General features: G+C 63.8%; 1 protein-coding gene across 3 annotated transcripts; it reads right to left on the minus strand.

Annotated features, from left to right (window-relative positions):
* Positions 1 to 1,307: 1,307 nt before the first annotated feature.
* GRK2 (G protein-coupled receptor kinase 2) lies at positions 1,308 to 20,211 on the minus strand. 3 transcript variants are annotated; one of them, XM_077115571.1, is made up of 21 exons: positions 20,067 to 20,211; positions 10,084 to 10,160; positions 8,164 to 8,237; positions 7,951 to 8,052; positions 7,772 to 7,846; positions 7,568 to 7,629; positions 6,864 to 6,915; positions 6,485 to 6,576; positions 5,985 to 6,084; positions 5,828 to 5,906; positions 5,582 to 5,712; positions 5,247 to 5,341; positions 5,060 to 5,167; positions 4,801 to 4,867; positions 4,437 to 4,537; positions 3,769 to 3,835; positions 3,587 to 3,682; positions 3,161 to 3,323; positions 2,897 to 3,033; positions 2,676 to 2,789; positions 1,308 to 2,535 (listed from the first exon to the last, which is right to left on the minus strand). In XM_077115571.1, exons 1-21 carry the CDS (start codon positions 20,177 to 20,179, stop codon positions 2,371 to 2,373), a joined length of 2,070 nt encoding a protein of 689 aa, XP_076971686.1. In that variant the 5' UTR covers positions 20,180 to 20,211; the 3' UTR covers positions 1,308 to 2,370. The 3 variants fall into 3 exon arrangements, with proteins under 3 accessions (XP_076971686.1, XP_076971688.1, XP_076971687.1); XM_077115573.1 differs by lacking the exon at positions 20,067 to 20,211 and adding an exon at positions 19,054 to 19,433; XM_077115572.1 differs by lacking the exon at positions 20,067 to 20,211 and adding an exon at positions 10,341 to 10,591.
* Between the last annotated feature and the right edge of the window lie 264 nt (positions 20,212 to 20,475).

Here is a 20,475-nt window from a genome sequence, read left to right on the forward strand (position 1 = left end):
ACCCCAAGCCGGGCATCCACCAGTTGAGAGCCTGTCTGTTCCCACCATCCCCCTGATGCCACCTCCAGTCCCGGGGCATCTGTTTTTGGGGGTTCCATGCAATCCCCACCCAGCGTGTCCAGCTCCATTCATCCTCCGCCTCTCACAGCAGTGGTAGCATGGGACTCTCCATCACCCAGCTCCACCCCAGCCACCTTGGACCCCCATCTTTCTCTCTTGCTCTTACTTCTGCCCAAGTCCTGCCCATCTGACCTCTGTCACCTCTGCTGCCACCACCCCAGGGTAACCATTTCCTGACCACATATGAGCCTCTTGCCTTTCCTCCCTCCGTGCAGCCTACACCTGGTCATCAGCCTCTGGTTTGGGGGGCTCAGCTCCCATCGCCCCCAGCCTCCGTTGCAAGCCTTCCAGGACTCCCCAGAGCCCATGGAACAAAGCCCAGCTCCGGGCCATTCACCACCTCACGCTGCCATCACTCACCAGGCACCCCCAGAGCTGCGTCTCCTTCCCTGGGTGCACCTGCCAACCTGAGCCCCGCACAGCTGCCTGGCCCTTCCCTCCCTCAGCCATGACCCCCCCCACCTCCCCACACCCATGCCCCGTGCCGGGGGGGCCAAGCTCAGATGCCGCTTCCCGCCTGGCTTCTTAGAATGCATACCCTGAGGACCCCAGCCCCCTGCAGCCTGCTGCCTCCACCTGCCTGCATCCCCAGCCGGGAGAGCCTCAGCCTCGCCAGCAGCATCCTGCACACACGTGCACCTGCAAAGGTGCCCCCAGCTGCTACCTGGGGGCCCATGGAGCGGGACACAGGGTAAAGGAGGTTGACCAGCAGTCCCTGGGTAGATGAGCAGGTCAGCTGCTTGGGTACCCCTCAGGCCTTGGGGATCCTACCTGGAGTCACACAGTGGGAGTAGCGGGGAGGCAAAATGAATGCAGACCTGGGGGTGGTGGTGCAGCCTTGAGGGTAGAGGGCAGAGGGCCTCAGAGCAATGGCCCCAAGGCGTGGAGGCGCTGGGCAGGGTGCTGGGCAGGCAGGCAGTGCTCAGGGAGGTGGGAGGGTCCCAGTCAGTCCCAGGCATGACAGCAGAGCGGCTGGCACTTCCTGCCTACCTGGGAAGTGGGCAGAAGATGCCGTCTCCTGCCCAAGAGAAGTTGGGAGAATGGGCACCATGCTGCCACCAGCGGGAGGATGGGCCACCGGAGGGGTGGGGGACCCGGTCTCCCGGCTGCTCGCCACCAAGGCCCTCCCTCTCAGGCCCAGCCCAGCAGAGAAGCAGGTCCCAGTAAGAGTCTGACACAAGCAGGGGTTCAGGCACCATTTTTTATAAAAACGCATAGTCTCATTTTCCACTCTTTAAAATCACATTCAAAAATCGGCAACGAAACGCACCGGGGAGTGAGTAGATGGGAGGGGAGGGCGCGCCGACCCAGCCCCAGGGGGAGAGGGCACAACGCCACGCACAGGAGCGCGACTGGCACGAGGGGGCATGCGGCGGGAGCGCCCCGGGGGCAGTGGCACTGACCAGACAGGGCTAGGGACAGACAGCCTGGGAGGGGCACATTGATGGGGTGTGGTAGGTGCTGCCCCCCTGCCCCTCCAGGCCAGCCCCCTGTGGTCCTGGGGGATACCTGGGGACCAGGCCAGGCCAGTTTGGCACAATCAGCAATCACCCTTCTATGGCCCCTGCCCCGGGGCTCAGAGCAGGGGGGGTGGGGGTGAGGGATCCCTGGCCAAGCCCCTCAGTGTCCAGGGCAGGTGTGAATGGGGGGAGGGGGGTGGAATTTGGCAGCCAGTGACACAGCGTTATTTTTCTAACCAGGGCCAAGGAGCCCAAGTCCCTGAGGAGCCTCAGGGGCCAGGGAGACCCTGGCCTTTTCCTCTCCCACCGGCCAGAGTGCAGAGCAGTGCCCTCTGCGAGCTCAGGGACAGCTGAAGGGGCTCCAGGAGGGGTGGCGGTGGGAAGTTTTCCAGGAGCATCCTTCCTGGGATGGGGCCGTGGGCTGCTCCGCTCAGCGTGGACACACAGCTCAGCCCACAGAGGCTGAGGTGGCCCAGTTCCCGTGGCAACTGCCGCCAGGGGCCACTGCTTTCTCCTCTCCAGGAAGACGCTGGAAGCGAGCGGCCCCCGGGGAGGGTCAAGACTGGGGTGGGGGTGGGGGACGGGGTGAGGTCCGGGTAGGGGCTGGCTGGGTGGCAGCAGGAGCCGAGGCAAGCGGGCCCCTCCCTGGGGGCTGGGCCAGGCGGGGGAGGGGGGCCACAGGAAATCACAATAATTACAAAATAAAACCTTTTCCGCTTTGCGGGAAAACAAATAATAAAAATTCAACAAAATAAATTAGAGGTTTATAAAAGGCGGGCGGGCGGGCGGGTCAGAGGCCGTTGGCGCTGCCGCGCTGGATCAGCGGCATCTTGCTCAGCTCCACCACCGGCGAGCGCGGCTTGTTCTTCATCTTGGGGACGCGCTGCACCAGCTGCTGCGCCTCGCGGTAAGCGTCCCGCAGCTCCTTCTTCCACTGCACCAGCTCCGGGTCGCTCTGCCACACCCCGTCACCCATCAGGCGGGGCCCGGGCACCCCTCTGCCCGCAGGCACCACCGCGCCCCGGGCTTGCTGTCAACTCGCCCCGCCTGGATCTCCCCCTCCCCCGGCCCCGCCCACCCCGGCCCCCCACTCACGTCGCACTGCAGGACGAACTGCTTCCCCCCGCGGATCTTGAGCAGGAGGCACTTCCGCTCCTTGATCTGCGTCTCCTCCACCGCCTGGATCTCCTCCATGGTCAGCAGGCTCTGCTGCAGAGCCCCGCGGGGGGCGGCCGGGGGGGGGGGTGGACAGTGAGGGGGCAGGCCCGGGGCTCTGCCTCCCACCCCCCACCCCACACCCACGCCCTGCTCCTTACCGGGGCCTCGCCCTCGCCCCGCCACTCCAGCCTGTTGGGGAACAGGTAGAAGTACCGCCGCTGCCACTGGGTCAGGAAGGGGTTGCCCAGCTTGGACATGTAGCCGTGCATGATGCAGTCCTTGCCCAAGGCGTAGTCTGCCCGGGGAGAGCGAGAGGCCACTCAGCCGCCTGGCCCGGCCCGGGGCCGACGCGGGGACCCGGGCAAGCCCCCGAAGCCTGAGCCGGCTTCCTCCTCGCCAAGCGGGCAGCGGCGCCCCCTCACCGTCCTCGTGGCCCAGCTGCTTGTTCTTGGTCTTCTTGCGGGCCTCCAGCCGGTCCGTCTCGGCGTTGACCGTGTCGAAGACCGTCTCTGCCACCTCCTGCTGCCACCGCTCCGAGATGGTGAGAGGGAAGTTGCGGTAGAGCTCCTGGTCGCTGTCCAGCAACTGCACCCGGACGGACAGGGCATGGACACACGGACAGACACACAGGAAGGTCCCAGGACACACATCACCACAGGCCTGCCTGGAGCCCAGCCCAGAGCCCCCGGGGCAGGGACGGTTAGATCCAGCCACCGTGCGACCCCCCCCCCACCCCAGGGAGGGACACTTGAGGTGGAGAACCTGAGCCCCAGTGAGCTGGCAGGGCTGGAACAGGGAGGCAGAGGGGACAGGAGCTCAGGTGTGAGAGGCCAGGCCAGGCCCAGTACCTTGATGCCTTTTGTGTCCTCCTCATCGAAGGAGCCAATGTCAAAGGCGTCGGCCGCATTTACCTCCCCTCGTGGGGGGATCAGCGGGGGAGGGTACTGCAGCAGAGGAGGGGCTGGGGTTAGCACGGGGAGGGGCTACAAGGTACACCCCTGACCCCGACCCTCGCCTCCAGCCACGCTACCTTCTGCAGGAAAACCATCTGCCAGTCCAGCGAGCGGAAGAAGGGGCTCTCCTTCACCTCCTGAGCCCTGCGGGGGGATGCTGGTCATTGGGGTCAGCACCACCCATCCCAGGGGCCAGGTCTGGGCCATGCGGCCAAGGGGCCTGGGTTTAAGTCCTGGTCTAGCCACCTTCTGGCTGTGCAACCTTGAACAAATCCCTTAAACCCAAGCCTGTTTCCTCAACTCTGAACGGGGAGTATAGCAGTTCCATCACCGGGGTATGTAAGTTCTAATACTTGTAAAAATCAAGGTACTGGCCTCACCCTGGCCTCTCACACCCGAGCCCCGAGCCCCAGCCTGGCTCAGGCCCTCCACTGTATCTGTCCCCTCAGATCCTTTAATATTGCAAAGCTGCTGTTGTCACCATCGTCCTTCATCAACCCGGCTATGGGGTCCTCTAGAAGCCTGGCCCCAGGTGGTTCTGGCAGCTCTACCCCCTGGCAGCTACCTCACCCTGAGGACACTGAACGGGGCTGTCCATGTCCCCACCTGTGGGCTCCTCAAAGGAAGCTGGGACTTAGCCCATGTCCTCAGGGGGTTCATGGCAGAGGCCCAGACAGACTAGCCTAGGGACCCACTGGAGAAGCCGGGCCCCCAGTGTCCCATGGCCTGGGGGCCTGGCACTCACCCTCGGCCCAGGCAGCCCAATCTCCGGCTGACCTCCCTCTGCAGCAAACCCTCCAGCAAGGAGCGCAGCTCGGGGGAGAAGGAGTCAGGCAGCTCCACGGCCTGCGGGGGAGAGAAGTGGGCTGCTGCCAGGGCTGGACCAGGGCCCCCAACCCCCAGCTTCCCAGCGGCTCCAGCCTGGTCATGCTCTGACTCCACAGGGAGGGGAAAGAGTCTGTGATCTCACAGCCATAGGCAGGGGTCTTGGTGCCACCGAGGTCACGGTGGAGACCCGCGCGGCCCAATGCCTTGGCTGATGAGTTGAGAACCGAGAGTCGGTGGCCCGGACCCTAGCGTGGCTCCCCTGGCTGGGACCCCACACTCACCATGGTCAGCGTCATGCGGTCAATCTCATGCTTGTCTTTGGTCTTGTGTTGCCGGAAGGGGCTGTGCCTGGGCGACAGAGGCCAAAGCCCCAGGTCAGGGGACGGGAGTGGGGAAACCGAGGCAGGCAGCGTGAATGATCCTTGTCCAAAACCAGGGACAGTGCCCGCCCTAACACCTGGTGGCTGTGGGGCGGCCTCCCTCAGCATCCGGCCCGGCCTAGGGGGAGGGCCTCTGTCTGTCCGCCCGGGCCCCACTCACCCCCGCAGCAGCTTGAAGAGCATGCAGCCCAGGGAGAACCAGTCGGCGCTGCTGTCGTAGGCCACGCCCTTCTGCAGGACCTCCGGGGCCATGTACCCGTGTGTGCCCCTGCAGGCACAGGGCAGGGTGAGCAGGGCGCAGGGTGCGGGCCGGGGGGCGGGCTGGCTGGGGCGGGGGCGGCACTCACACGCTGGCATGGGGCTTCTTCTTGGAGAAGTCGCAGGCCAGGCCCAGGTCTGAGATGCGCACGTGGCCGTGCTCGTCCAGCAGGATGTTGGCTGGCTGCGGGGGAAGCGGTGGTGAACGGCCGCCCGGGGGCCACCGCAGGTGGGCGGATGCCGGTCGGGTCCCTGCCAGCGCTCCACAGGCTTGAGGGTGCCCAAGGACACAGCCCTGGGGTTTGTAAGCTGAACCCTGAGAACGGCTCAGGGTGGGGGAGTCGAGGGCCGGGGCTCCTGGGATCAACTCTCCTCTGGGCCTGGGGGGGCCAGGTGCACCCCGAGAGGAGGGTGGGGGGCTTACCTTGAGGTCCCTGTAGACGACGAAGCGGCTGTGCATGTGCTCCAAGCCCAGGATGATCTCGGCTGCGTAGAAGCGCATGTCGGCCTCGGAGAAGACCCCGTGCTGGGACAGGTGGTAGTGCAGGTCCCCGCCTGAGGGAGGCAGCCCGGTGGGGGGGCGCTCAGCTCCCAGCCCCCCACCCCCCACCCCCACCCCACAGAGCCCGGCGCCCACCCGGGGGCACGGCCAAGGGCTGGGGAGACCCACCGTTCATGAGATCGAGGATGAAGCTGAGCTTGTCCGGCGTGTGGAAGGCGTAGGACATGCAGACAATGAACGGGCAGTCCTGGGAGCAGAGGGCAGGCCTTCAGCGCAGGCTGCTCAGGGGCCCCCGGCCCTGGGCCCCTCGCCCCGCCCCACTCACCCCGGTGCTGACAAGGGACAGCATGATGCGCTCGTTCAGGGCCAGGGTCTCCCCCTGCTTCATTTTGATGCGCTTTTTGTCCAGACACTTCATGGCGTACCTGCCGTGAGGTGGGGGGGGAGCTATTGGTCAGTCGGTCCGTCCACACACCCGCTGTGGGGAGGGCTGTGTGTGCATGGCTCTTACAGGTTAAAAGGAGACCTCAGAACAAGTCTGAGAAAGAAATCAGGGAGGCACAGAGGGTGGAAGGGAGTGCTGGTGGGTGGGGGGCAGGCTCTGTGCCAGGAGGGGCTCCAGCACCAAGAAGCCAGGAGGAGGGGTCCGGGGCATGGTGGGGGAGCCCGTGGCCCTTTGCTGGGGACATGCCAGCCTGCTGCCCCGCACTAGGCCCTGACCCCCTGGAAGCCCTTCCCAGGGGATACTTGGGCCATCGGGGCCCTCCAGGGAACCCTCCTCTCGCTCAGGCACCCGCCCAACGGCCAGCCGAGCGGGGTGCTTACATCTTGCCCGTGTCAGCCTTCCGGCACCCATAGACCTCACCGAAGCCCCCGCGCCCAATGATGCGGTGCACGCTGAAGTCGTTCATGGTCAGCTATGGGGGTGGGGAGGACCACGGAGGTCATGGCAGAGGTCTAGCCCCCACCCACCCAGCCAGGGCAGCCACATCCAAAGCCTTTCCTGAGCAGCAGGTGCCCAGCCTGCCCCCCGACATGCCACCAGTGGGAGGTGGATTCAGGTACCTACCCCCACCGCCATCACCCCCAGGAGACTGAAGGACAGAGTCCCTGGCTTCCCAGCCCCGGGCAGCCCCTGGGGCTCCGCTCCACAGGAGAGAAGGGCAGGGCGCTCAGCTCCCCATGCCCGCCCCGTGACACTCACATGGATGTTGAGCTCCACGTTCTTCCACTGGCAGAACCGGGTGAATTTATCGCTGTAGGAGAAGAGCCCCGGCTCGTCTAAGCCTCGGAGCTAGACAGAGCTGTGCTGGGCACGAGGCCCCCCATCCCACTGCCATTCCCTGGGGCCCTGGCTGGGTAGGTGTGGAAGCACCCCCAGCCTCAGTTTCCCCTTCTGGGACTCCCTTGGAAGCAACGAGCACAGGCCGCTCACCTCGAAGGCCAGCCCAGCTTGGGTCTCTGCCACCCACTCTGGGCTCCTGCCAGGATCAGACAAACTAGAAAGGGGGCTGCCCAGTCTACCAGGCTCTTCCTGTTGCTGCTTGCACACCTCTGGTGACACAGAGCTCACTCCCTGTGAAGCCCCCTGCTCCACGGCTGGGCAGCTCTGACCCTGGGAAAGCTGCTCCTTACATGGAGCAGATCTGCTTGCCCTGCCAGCCCCCCTCGGCCCCCACACTCCTTGGCCCGTGAAGGCCCAGCAAGGTGGTAGATGGTCCACGGGAGGGAAAGCTGCCCAGGTGGGCCTGGGAGAGTCTGAGAGGCTGGAGCTGGGCGGGAGGGGCAGGAGTGTGGAGGACATAAGCAGACCCGAGTCAGGGGGCAGTCTGCTCAGGCCTACAGCAGGCAGGAGACTCACAGCGGCCTCTTTACCCCCCTTCCTCTCTGTACCATCTCAGCTCTCACCTCTCAATGAACTTCTGGAACACATCCCCTCGGAGGTTCTGACAAATCTCTTCGATGTAGGGCTAAGGGAGAAAGCCGCATGCTGACGACAGAGCCCCAAGCCTCGAGCACCGGCCCCCTGCTCCCTGACCTGGGGCTGCCCGAGGGGGTGGGGGGAGGCGGGGCAGGGCCCGGGGAGGCCGTGGGGGTGAGCCCGGCACACACCTGGAAGAGATCCGGAGGCACCAGCTTCTTCACCAGGTGGCCCTGGACGTGCTCCGTGGCACTTTTGGAGAAGGGCTGGGGGGACAGAGGTGGCCATGACTTCTCAGCGGAGCTCCTCTCTCCCCTCACCCAACCCCTCAGGCCCGCAGGCCTCAGGCCGGCCAGAAGGGGTCACTCACGTGTGAACAGGCCAGCAGCTCCTTCATGATGTATGAGTCGAAGATCTCCCGGCTGCGGACCCAGCGCTCCTCCTCCGTCTCCAGCTTCTCGTATTTCTTGATCTAGCAGCAAGGTTCTCAGTGTGCACTGGGGCCCAACATGCACTGGGGGTGGAAGCGGCCCAGCCCCTGCCCGCCCCAGCCCCACCAGCCGTCCAGCACGGGGCACCTTACCTCCTCATAGAACTCCACCAAGGGTTTGGCCTCCTCCAGGTGGTTCAGGCAGAAATCCCTGAAGAGCAGGTACCCTGAAAGCAGAGCCACAGTCTTGCTGGGACGGCCCCATCCTCGAGGCATGGGCCCAGAGCTCCCTGGGTGGCACTGGCCAAGGAGGCGGCTTCTAAGGCTGTGCCAACTTGAAGACTGTGGGATCGGGAGTTGGGACCTCTGCGTCTCTACCCTTTCCTGGGGTCTAGCTCCTCAGATGGTGGCAGGAGACTGATAGAGGCCCCGTGAAGCAGTGGAGCTGGCCTGGGCATAAGTGGGCTGCAGGTGGCACCCAGGCTGCCACTGTGACTGCAGTCCTGGGTCCTGGCCTGCCCCGGGAGGTACCTCCAGTACCTGGGTGGGCTGCAAGGTGCAGGCAGGTTATGTCCGAGGGGCGTCAAGAAGCCCTCTCCCCACCTCCCACTCCTACCACCTCCCCCAGGTCAGCTGCAGCCCATGGGAAGAAATGGGGAGGGCAAGGCAGGACCTCGTCCCCTGCCTCCATCACCTGGCCGGTTTTCACACAGCACCAAGAAATAGGCAGACAGGAGGGTGGGTCCAGTAGGAGAAACTGAGGCTCTAAGGGGCATGTCAGGGGGGCAGTGTATGGCTGAGGCATGACTCGAGCTCAAGGCTCCTCTGTGGCAGGTCCCTGGGAAAGACGGGGCTGGGCAGGCTGGGGACTCACAGCCAGGTGACTGCAGGTGATGGGCAGCTTGGGGTGGGCAGAGTTGAGTGGCTACGGGAAGGGCCCAAAGGAGAGCCCAGGGAGACCAGTCCTCACCCCTCCTGGCAGGGGGGTCTGAAGCTGGTCCCAGAGCAGCCTGCTAGTGTGTATGGGGGTAAAGTAGAGCCTGGGGGCAGCCCCCACCCTCCCCTTGGGCTTCCAGCCTACCAGGCTGCCCAGGCTCATGCCAGGGGCCTCCTATGCTTCTCTGGGGACACTGTCCTGGGGCTGTCAATGCCCTCCATTGCCCGGGCACCTGTGCAGAGCCTATGGCCAGCTTTTCTGGTAAGAGGGGCCTGGACTTTCACTACAGGGACCCTGAATGATGGTGCCCAGGGCTTCACAGTGAGCAGGGGGGGTTCTCCCTGACCCTCCATCAGCCTCTGGGCTCATTAGTCTTCTTTCCCAGGTGAGGACACAGGCGCAGAGACAAGAAGCGACTTTCCCAAGGTCACACAGCATGGGCAGGGGACCCAGACGCCTGGTCTCCAGGCTAACCTACAAACCTGAACTGCCCCCCCACCCCCGCCATGGGAGCTGCCATCCTGGTCCCCGCAAGACCAAATGAGAGCCCCGTGGGCTGCAGCGCCCCCACTGCCCGCCCCCTTCCCCCTCCCAGGGTTTAGCAGCTGAGGCGGGGGAGGGGGGAACGACCAAGGCCCCGCAGAAGGCTGCTGGCGGCGGGGGCGGGCAGCGGGCCAGCCACAGCTCCGGGCAGGCGCCACAGGAAGGGGCGGGCTCCTTCCTGTCAGTCCCACCAACGGCCCCGAGCAGCTGTGGCCTGGGCCAAGGGGAAGCTGCAGCTCTCAAAAACAAAAACCCCAAAGGAGGAACTTCCCTGGCGGCCCTGGAGGACGCGGGCCCTCACCTCATCTCCCCTCCGCGGGGCTAGCAGGGCCCCCGGGGCCGATGGCCAGGGACTGGGAGGCCCAGCGGGTCACAGCCTGCGGCAGCCCCTGCTCCCACTGCTGGGTGGGGGTGGGTTCGCCGGCTCCCCTGGCCCATCCAGGACACGGGGGTCAAGCCTCCTGGGACAGGTGCACACGGCTCAGGAGGTGGGGGTGGGGTGCCTCACCCTGGGGGCCTCCTGTCCCCACAGCCCAGCTACAGCAGCTGCGGCAGGAAGGCCACGAGCTGGCAGTGCTGCCTTCCAGACTCACCCAGCTTCTGTGAGAAGATCTTCTCAAAGGTCACCTCGGCCCGGTCCTCCAGGTACTTCTGCATGACACTGCGGATGCTGTGACAGGGAGGGGGCGCAAGTGACCACCAGGTGCCCCCATCAGAGCCGCAGGCCCCGTGCTGCGCTGCCGCCCCGGAAGCCGCTGCCTGCCCTCCCAAATCCAGAGGGAGAGCCTGGATGTGGGGACCACGGCCACTGCCCACTCTGCGGAGGCCGGCAGCCCACCAGCCCACTCACTCATCCTGATGCCAGCTGACACCCAGGGACCCGAGGGAGCCCGTGACTGCCACCCAGTCTCGGTCCCCTTAAAAGATGAGGGGTCCAGCAGGTGGCCTCCGGCTCACGAGCCCAGACATTTGGTCCCTGGGCTGCCAGCCTGGGCCTTCCTGCTGCAGCTGTCAAATCTCATAAGCAAGGCTCCGTCCATCATCCCGTGAATGGATAAACAAAAGCTGGCATCGCCATGGCATCTCCATATAATGGAAGATTATTCAGCCATGAAAAGGAAAGGAGCGTGGATCCAGGATAAACCTTGAAAATGTTAAGCAGAGTGCATGCAGCCAGGCACAAAAGGCCACACACTGTATGATTCCATTTCTATGAAATGGTCCAGAATAGTCAAATCCAGAGATGGAAATTAGACCAGTGGTGGCCCAGGACTGGGGGGGCAGCAAGGACAGGAAGTGACAGCTTAACGGATGCAGAGTTTCTTAATTCCGGTACATTTCTATCATGTACATTCTACATGATAGAATGTACCAGAATTAAGAGAGTAATGAGGGTTGTACAACGTGGAGACACTAAAAGCCAGTGGATTCTACGCTTTAAAATAATGAATTTTGTGTTGTATGGGTTATTTTGCAATTAAAAAAATAACTGTATCACGAAAAATTAGTCAAAAAAACAGTTCCCTTGCTTCTGATGAAAATGCACCCCTGCCTCCCTGGGTGGTGAGAGAGGAGCACATGGGAGAGGCTCCTGCTTTATGACATGGAAGCCCCAAATCCACGCTCCCGCCCCCCCACTTATGTGCCGCCACCAGGAAGCACAGTTGGGGGAGCCACGCAGGGGTCCACAAACAGGCCTCAGAGTCTGCCTCGCTGGCCCGCCTGTCACCACAGCCAGCCGGGGACACGTCTGGCCCTTGCCAGCCTGGGCACCGAGGATGACATTCCCGCTGCCCACAGGGGCTGGGCTAGGCAGCTCCACTGGGCCCACGTAAGGCTAGTCCAGTCCCGTGGCACAGAGGGGTGACCACGGGCCACAGCAAAAGACCACAGCTGGCAAAGCTGGTGACCTGCCCGGCAGAGCCGGGGTTTGGCTCCAGAAGCCCAGGCCCCTCTGCCCTGTGGCTCCCGCCTTTCCGCAGCCCTGCCCCTGCCTCTCGGACCTGGGCCCCAGGCCTGGCAGCCTGGTCTCCGGGACACATGTCCCACTTGCCAGGCATGGGATGTCACGTGACTCCCTCCCTGCCCTCCAAGCAGCCTTCCTGGGGCACAGGTCCCGTGACTGGGTCTATGACTTGGGCCCGAGTGGGCCCATTCATTGGGGCGAGAAGCCCTGGGCAGAGGGACAGGTGTCTGGGTTGCCCGGAGAGGCTGTGCAGAGAAGGCGGAACTTCACTTAATTCCTAAATCTCCAGGTGGGGGAGCCCAGGGCAGATGCGTGGACGTGGGGGGCAGCAGGGAAGCCAGCCAGGGATGAAGGGGAGGCCAGGCTGGCAGGGAGGAGAAGCTCAGCACAGGGGCCGTGTGAGGGAAGGCAGGGGGGAGGGGAGGCAAGGCCTGGGGTGCCAGGGTCGCAGCCATGGGGTGGGGGTAAAGGGTTCCCCAGAAGGCAGCCCTTGGGGAGCTGGTGCAGGGTGGGTGCTGCGACCCTGCTAGGGGCACGCAAAGGAGGAGTACCAGGAGGAGGCGCCACTGAGCCAGGAAGGAGGGAAAGCGGGAGTGGGGGGAGGGTGCAAGACAAGGGGCAGGCGGGACAGATGGAAAGTAAAAGGGGGTCTAAGGCGAGCAGGAAGGGAAGCTGCAGGGTCTTGGGTGCTGTGGGGCCACAGCGGGGGGGGGGGGGAGGATGGTGGCTGCACTGTCAGGGGGCATCGTGGAGGGAGGGCTCAGGGCGCCACCCCCCCACACACCCCCGCCCCGGGCCGCTGGCCGCAGGCTCAGAGGTGCTCTGCCCTTTTCCGCCCGGCACTTCCCCTCCGAGGAGGTCTGGAGAGGCCACGCGGGCTGGGCCTGCCTTGGAGTGCTCCGGAAAGACCACGCCAGATACCACCCAATCCCGAGGCCGTGACCACAGCCTTGGCCCGCGCTGGGGGATGTGGGATCTCCGCAGAGGGCCAGTTCCAACAGGACGGCGGGTGACAAGGAGGGCCCTGGCCGACCCTGGGTTTCCCCCCCTGGGCCCCCGGCAGCACAGACCCTGCCCGGCCAGTCAAAGTGGAGTCACCCGCGTCAGAGTCACCTCCTCTGGAAAGTAGGGACAACCTCCCCACACCAGCAGGAGCTCCAAGGCCCAGGCCAGGGTGGGGGGGCTTCACCCACTCGGGCACCCTGCTCCTCCCGGCGTCCTGGAGCGCACGTCGACCAGCCACCCACCAAGGACACGCAGTCCCACGTCCACCCTGGTCTGTCTGTGTCCCTAGCAAGCTCTGCACAGGTAGCTTCACGCACAACAGGAGTCTGGAGGAATCTGGTCACGTCCCCTGGGACACAGGCTCTGCCTCGGGGCCTGGGCCCTGGTGGTTGCCCAGCAGTGTGTGCACAGCTCCAGGGGTCCGAAGCCCAGAATTCCTCAAGGGACAGCTCAGGGGCTTCCTGTTCTGACAGCAGGGCCAGGTGGAGGACAGGGTGGGGGACCGGGTCGGGGACCAGGCAGGGAACCGGGTGGGGAGCGGCAGGCCCCAGCCTCCAAGGGAGCACAGGCTCGGCAGGGCCCCCCAGCAGCCCAGAGTGGAACCCGGGAGCCCAGGAGGGCGGGCGCCTGCCGTCCGGGCCGAGAAGGATACAGGCAGGCTGGGCCCTCGCCCTGTTTGCCAGCCCTCGGTGCTCCACCTCCAACTCCAATCTCATGTGTCCGGTCCCGGGTAGGGGATGAGGAAAAGCAGTGAGGGGGAAAAACAGTATCCTGGAATGTCAACCTCCTGAGCAGGCGGGTGGCCTAAGGTGTGGGCAGGTAAATGCAGATGACAGGCCAGGTGACTCAGGCCTGCCAGGTGTGAGCCCCACCAGGCAGCTGGGTGTGGCCCCGGAATAGTCACGGGGTAGCTCTCCTGAGCCCCAACTCCCCGGGAACTGGCAAGATGTGCCAGCTCGGCAAGGGCTGGCAATGGGACTGCCACCAGGGGCCAGGAGCAGCCGCCACCCCCGCAACGAGACACAGAGGTCTCCCTAGGGGACATGCTGCCAGGCCCGCTGTAAGAGATCCTGTTGCAAGAGCCAGAGAAAAGGCCTCTGTGCCGGGGTGGAGGGCCGTGCCTGCGGACAGAGCACCCTTCCCCTCCAGGCCAGCTCTGCCGTGACTGAGACCCAGGTGACAGCAGGAATGGGACCCCCGGGCTCCAAGGTGGCCTCACACCAGGCCCTGCCCTGTCCTCAGAGCCATAGCTGGCCCCAGCGTTCTGCCCAACCCACAGCACTTACATTTTTTCCTTAAAAAGAAAAATACAATATTTAAATAAATACTGCCTCCTCCCCACCCCGCTCCAAAAAATAACCCCCCTCCCCACCCCACGCCAAAAAAGAAACCAAACACGAGGTCAGGCCCGAGCAAGAGTCCTGGAACAGAAGGCCCCTAAAGTGGCAGTGTCAGGGTTTCCTGTTTGTCCCCTCGGGCTGGTGACCCAAGGAGATGGCAGGTGAGGAGCCCACAGGAGGAAGCTTCCGCCGGGGCGGGGGTGTGGGTGGGTGGGGGGCAAGTAGGGACTTGCAGAAGAGGGGGTGGCGGCCCCGCCGTAGCCTCCAGCCCCCTTTTTCCAAGACTTGCAGAGTCAGGAGTGGCAGAGGGCCCAGAGCTCCCTGCCCGCCCCCACCCGGGGCCCACAGCCCCATTTTCCAGGAAGACGTGTCTCCAGAGGTCAACTCCAAATGCCAGGATATTCCCAGATATTCCCCAAGGTTCCCAATCACTCTGGGGAAGGACCCCAGAGCCTCCTCTGTCTTGCCCACTTCCCTCCCGGGCGGCCAGGCCAAATGACAACCTTTAAATGTCCAATTTCCCCATTTATAAAATGAGGATGTCAATAAATGCTGAATGACCACAAGCGCCCTGGCCAACTTAAAAAGCCTGAAAGGACCCAAGCAGAAGGGTGGCTCTCCCACGATGCCACGTCTCACTCTGTGCGGTGCCGGACTCCAGCCCCGCTTCCTGGAGGGGGCTCTCCTGCCCGGGACCCCACAGCTTGCTGCCAGCTGCTCCGCTCCTTCCAGAACACGGTCATGTGCTAACGGGCTCATACAATCCCGTTCCCTCCTTGCCATGTCCTTGGAGGCTGGGATCTTGAGCAGGGCTGGGCCCTCGAGCACTCGCCGGGTCAAGCTAAGTGGCTGCAATTCCACGCTGCTCACCCACTAGCCTCGTGCAATCCCGGGGCTCAACCTGAGGGTGCTGGTGGGTAGATCCTGAGACCTGCCCTGCTGCAGTATCGAGGGCACCTTGGCAGAGGGGTGCCTGTCGCCAGGGAGCCCACCCAGCCATGGGGAGAGAACACTGAGGGGCTGGGTAACAGGACAGCAGGTGGACAGGGAGGAGGTGAGCGCTAAGGGGGAGAACTTCTGGAACCTTCTGGGACCATGTGGTTCAGAGGAAAAGCAAAGACCCATACTCTGTGGTGTCCGGCTGTCACAGATGCGCGTGGCTTGTGTGGACTGGAGGGGACCTCGGGGGTCAAAGGCCGAAGATCATTTTGATGGTGCGAAAATCAGATCTGAAAGAAGCTCAGCAGCTTGCCCGGGTCCCAGGGTCTCCCACCAGGGCAGGGGCTGAGGGCACTGTGGCCCTACCCTGAACCTCTGCGGAAAAGCTGAGTGCGGGGGTCTTGGAGGGCCCCTGACTCGGGTCCAGCTTTGCCCTGGCAGCCTGCCCTCACCCACCTCTCCCATTCCCACCCCCCAGCATTGGCGAGGGACTGCGGGAAGTACCCTCTGGGCCTGGGCCAGTCACAACTGGTAAGCCAGGCGCTGTGGTTCCGGTGCCCCTCATGTGACTGTGAAGCCACGGCCACTGAGTCCCAGGACAGTGACAACTGACAAGCCTGGTGGGCCCAGGCAGCTACGCTGGGAGATGCGCGCTCTGGGAACTGACAGCTAACGAGCCAGTGCAGCAGAGTCTTAGTCCACGGCCACAGCGCTTCTTGGTGGCATTTCCAGGAAACCTGGCACCGAGGTGGCAGTGGCAAGCGGAAGTCCCCTGGGGCCTCTTATTAATATTTCTCAATGACTCGCCCTGGGACTGACGATGTGTTCAGAGCTCTAGGTCGGGCCACAGACCAAACAGGAAAAGAATGACCCAAACCATGAACTCCAGAGCAGGACCCAGGCAGGAGAGGAGAGGACCCGGGTCCTCAGGGCTGCCACACCATGGAGCCCTCCTCGGGGACACCCAGGCAGAGGCCTGCCGGCAGCTATGTCACCCGGCTAGCCTTCTAACACACAAGACATGAGTCCCCCACCCAGAAACCATCACACCAGGAAGGCACCAAGCCCAATTTCCAGAACTCCCCACCCTGCAGCTCCCAGGAGGGGTCTGCCCGCCTCCGGACCTCTGGCAGTTTTCAGAAGCCAATAACCCTGCTCAGAGCATCCCCCCTTCTGTGAACAGAGCTGCTGACGTGCTGACACCAGAAAAGCCCCTTTCGAAGCCCGTGCTCTCTTTGCCCTTCGCGGTAAGCAGCTGTTACTGTTTTAGAGAATAGCTGTGAGCCGAACACCTCATTTATGGTATCTCCTGCTTGAAAGAGATTAGCAGTAACTCGAGGGTGACTCTGTCCCATTTGACCGGCCTCGGGGAAACAAAGACTCGGGGGTCAGGGTGGGCGGGGAGGGCACCCCTGGGAGACGGGGCAGGCAGATGGTGGCGGGATGCTCCTCGGCGGACAGGGCGCATGCTGTTTGCTTGGCGGCAGGGACACCACCCCACGGGAGCCCTCCGCGGGCGCGTGCAACCCGAACCCGCCCAGCTCCGGGGGCCCCAGCCCTGCGCAGAGCAGACGTGGGACGCCGGCTGCCGGTGCAGCCTTCACCTGACGTCAGTGGGAATTTACTACTAGGAACTGATTGTGCATTAATGGGACACGCTACTCCCGGGCTGGCAGAGCCCAGGTTCCCACCTGCCGCGCTCCCGCTCCCTTCTAACCCATCCACCACCGGGGGCCGGCGGGCGGGTGAGCAGCTTAGTGGCAAATGTCTGCGGCTTCCTGCTCTGGAAGGCAGAGCAGATGGGAAGACATCCCAGAGACCCGTTCCTGGGGAACGCACAGGCTTCAGAGGCCCAGAGGGAGCGACTGCTGAAATGCTCATCTTGCTTTCAGGGGGGAGAAGGGGGAGAGCTTGCTACTGGAGTGGAAAGTTCTGGGTAGAGAATAAAGACTGGAAACAGCGGGGCTTCTGCTGGGGATGGAGAAGTGGAGGGAGGAGGAAGGGAGAGAGGCTTCTCCTGCGCCCCTCCCCCCTGCCCCCACCTCTACCTCGCGGCCCCAAATCAAGGACAGGAAGTCCTGGATGTAAAGAGTTAACAGGAACGGAAAAAAGCCTCAGGGGAAGAGTGGCAGGGTCTGGGGAGACGGGAAAGCAGAGCTGGGCAGGAAGGAGGAAGTACATAGTGGGGGAGGAACCAGGAAACAGCCAAGAAAATGGGAGGCTGCAAGAGGCACCCAGCCCGACAATCTGCTGCTGGGGCTGCCACTGTCACAGGGGAGGGGACGGGGCATCTCCTGGGACTGCCCCAGGCAGGGCTCCTCAGCCAGGAGCCAAGAGAGTAATTACGGGAGGCCTCAGTGGTCACATTAAGTGAAAGATGGTAATTATAGGTCCGCTCCCATCGGCCGCTGGGGAGAGAGCAGATGGCGCACAGGGAGGCCCAGAACTAGGGACCCTGGGGCTGAAAGGGGTATCACTGTGCACAGGCAGCCCCCCATTTCACAAAGGTAGAAACCAAGGGAGGCCCAGAGAGGATAAGCGAGCTTCCCCGAGCCCCTTGTGAACTGGCATTGAAGGTGGTTTAGAAGCCAGGACCCCTGTCTTCCAGCGACACAACGAGAAATGGGTCTGAATCCTTGAGTTCTAAAGGGTGATAGAAGAGGAGGTCTCCATGCCAACTCAAAGTGGCACCGTGCCCAACAGCTCCTGTCCCCTGGCCCTCAGCAGTCAGAGAGTCAGGGACCAGCCACAAGGAGGGTGCCAGGATGAGCCACCCCGAGGTGGTGCCAAATGGCAGCTTGTCATTGGGACAAACCGTGGTCTCTCCCCTGACTCTGACCTTGTGAGCGTGGGGTTAGACAGGCCCCTGGGTCGGATGGGAGTTCTGGGCTCGAGCTACCTCCTCCAAGCACTAGCTTTCCCAGGGCAGCTCTGTTTGCAGCCCCAGCCGATAGAGAGGGGGCTGGGGCCTGTGAGCTGTGACAGCTGACGGCACTGGGAACTGTCCCGCTGCTTCCAGGCCAGTGACCCAGACCCATGGCTGTCCGGACAATGGGTGCCAGCCAGCACATTCCACTAAACTGTGCGCAGAGGCAGCTGGAGGTGGGCAGAGAGGATGAGGCATAGCAGGGAAAGAGCACTGGCCTGGGAGTTCAAAGCTCTGAGCCTCCCCTCTTTAAGCCTCAGTTTCTCCAAGTTTTCAGTGGGGGGAAAATACCACCCGTTGTGCTGCCAGGTATACCAGTGCAAGGCAGAGCCCTTCCCTGGGCTTTAGGACGCTGGCATTCAGCACTGGAGCCTGGAGCCCCAGTCACAGATACAGGTGGTTTGCCCAAACCATGCTGCCAGACGGTGACCCTATACTCGGGCCATGCCACCTTGCTCTCAGACTCCTGCCTGTGCCCTAACACAGCCCACCTTATTCCCACTCAGGAGGAGATAGCGTGGTCTTCTGATGTTTCTTGAGCAACTACTCCATGCCTGGCATGGTCTGGCCAACTTCACAGCTTTGCTTTTTGGATCAACTGAGATGACAGGTGTCAAAATAAATAATAAGCTAGGATAAGTTCCACCATCATTCCTATCAGCACCATCACTACCACGGGCGACAAAGGAGACAGGAAAAGAGGAACGTCTCGTTTCTCAGGGTTCTAACACCTGCACCGCCGACCCAAGGCGGGGCCCCGCCAGGAGCAGTGCACTCTGGGGAGAGATTACCCAAACGCAGAGAGTTCCAGAAAAGGCCCCACCCCATACTTCTCAGAACTCCAACCTGCAGGAGGGTCTCAGGCTACTACCACCAAGAAGAGACGATGTGAGCCCTAGAGGCTGAGCACACCCTGAGCCCCCCACTTCCTCCCTCATGGCTTCGTCATTTCTGAACTCATTTTTGTTCTAACTGTCTCTTCTCCCTGGACAGGCCCTAGCTGACAGTCAGTTCTGGTTCCTGTTTTGAGAAATCTGATTGCAAACGTCTTAGCAAAAAAAAAAAAAGGGGGGGTGGGTGGCCCAAAATGCAGACAAATTTTCCTCTCCCAGGCTTGGTATTCAGTCAATCTGAAACCCCCCCTGGGGAGGTACACTAGCAGAGGCTGAGCTAGGTGCCTCGAAGCCTCAGGACACTGCAGAGCCACAGCCTTCACTTCACACCTTCCACATTTTGCAGATGAGAAAACTGAAGCCCAAAGTCAGGAAGGGACTTCCCTAAAATCACACGATGAGGCCGGGGCAGCCAGGGGTGGGCCCAGAGTCCGGCTGGGGCCACAGAGGCCACCTCTGCACAGAGGGAGATATATAGAGGGGACCGGCCTCACCCCGTGACACGAGGACTGGTTGGGGGGCACACAGCTCTTGCAGGAGCAGAACATCCAGGCCCTGGCTGAGGCCAGCCTGGTGGCAGAACCTATAACAAGACGCCAGGGGCCCTGATGGGGGGACCCCGATTGCACACTGGGTAACGTGTGTGGCACCGGACAGGTGTCCTACCCACCCCGGGGGACTGCTGTGGGGCTCCAGCAACGGGGAAATGGTCCGTAAGCCACCAAGCACCGGGGCAGCCACAGCTACCCTCTGCATCCTGTACGCTTCGGCGCCTACATCCTGAACAGCCTTAAACTTTGATACCAGGCACGATGACACGAGCTGTCTCACAGAGGGGTGGCATCTGTGGCCCAGGTGCGGCAGAGGTGCGGGGCTGGCCCCTGGTAAACGACCCACCTGGGCAGGGCGCGTGCCCCACGGTGCCCCCAGCCCACCACACCAAACCCAGCCCCAAGACAGTGATCCCGCAGCAGGAGCAAGGAAGGGTCCTGAGAAGCTGCCCTGAGGCTGGCTGTCTCCCTCCAACTTCACTCAAGTAGAGACTGGGGTGTGGGGGGGTGGGGGGGAGAGCACCCAGCTCCCCTGCAAGGCGTGGAAGGGAGCTGGGAGTAGGGACAGCCAAAGGATGGGGGCTATCAACAGGCCAGGTAAATGGTGGCCCGCAGAGGGGAGGGGACCCCACGGGGACCATGGGATGCTCCGAGGAGGACAAGGGGGAGAGTGATGGGGCTCTGGGGGTGGGTGGGGGCAGAGGGCAGGAGCGAAGGGCTGACAGACCGAGGGACCGGCAGAGTGGGGCAGTGGGGGGGGGGGGTGGGCCCTGGAGTTGAGGCGCTCGGGGCTCAGGCGCACAGGGCCTGGGGTCCCGGGCTCCGGGGACCTGGGGGTCGACCCGGGGCGCGTGTGAGGTGCTGGGCCCGGAGCCGGGGCGCTGGGGCCGCGGGGGGTCAGGGGGGTCGGCGCTGGGGGGGGCCGGGGCTGCGGGGCCGGGGCCCGGCGGGCTCACCTGGGCTCGGGCAGCAGGATCTTCTTGCTGGCGCGCGCGGCCGGCGTGGCCTTGCTCTTCTCCATGGCCATCAGGTAGCTCACGTCGGCCAGCACCGCCTCCAGGTCCGCCATCTTGGCGGCGGCGGCGGCTGCTCCTCCCGCCGCTCCCGCTCCCGCTCGCTCGGCGCGCTCGGCCCGGCCCGGCCGCCGCTCCGCTCGGCCTCGGGCGCCGCCGCCGCCCGCCCGCCCGCCCGGCCCCGCCCGCCGCCCGCCGCCCGCGGCTCCGCTCGGCCGCCGCTCACAGGCGGCGCCGCCCCATGGCGCCAGCTCGGGCCCGGGCCCGGCTCCCGTCCGCTCCCGCCGGGACTGCAGTCCGGGCGCCGCCGCCCGCCCGCGCCCCGGAGCCGCCGCCGCCGCCGCCGCCGCCT

The sequence above is a fragment of the Tamandua tetradactyla genome, chromosome 9 (genome assembly GCF_023851605.1).
Source record: "Tamandua tetradactyla isolate mTamTet1 chromosome 9, mTamTet1.pri, whole genome shotgun sequence".
NCBI lineage: Eukaryota > Metazoa > Chordata > Mammalia > Pilosa > Myrmecophagidae > Tamandua > Tamandua tetradactyla.

Bases quoted from the DNA above. Each gene is read 5' to 3' on its own strand.
- GRK2 (XM_077115571.1), bottom strand. From the start codon at position 20,179: ATGGCGGACCTGGAGGCGGTGCTGGCCGACGTGAGCTACCTGATGGCC. The intron at 3,836-4,436 runs GTGAGTGCCAGG...ATCCCCCCGCAG, and splicing joins TTGGGCTGCCTGGGCCGAGG to GGCTCAGGAGGTGAAGGAGA. The intron at 3,324-3,586 runs GTACTGGGCCTG...GTCCGGGTGCAG, and splicing joins AGGACACAAAAGGCATCAAG to TTGCTGGACAGCGACCAGGA.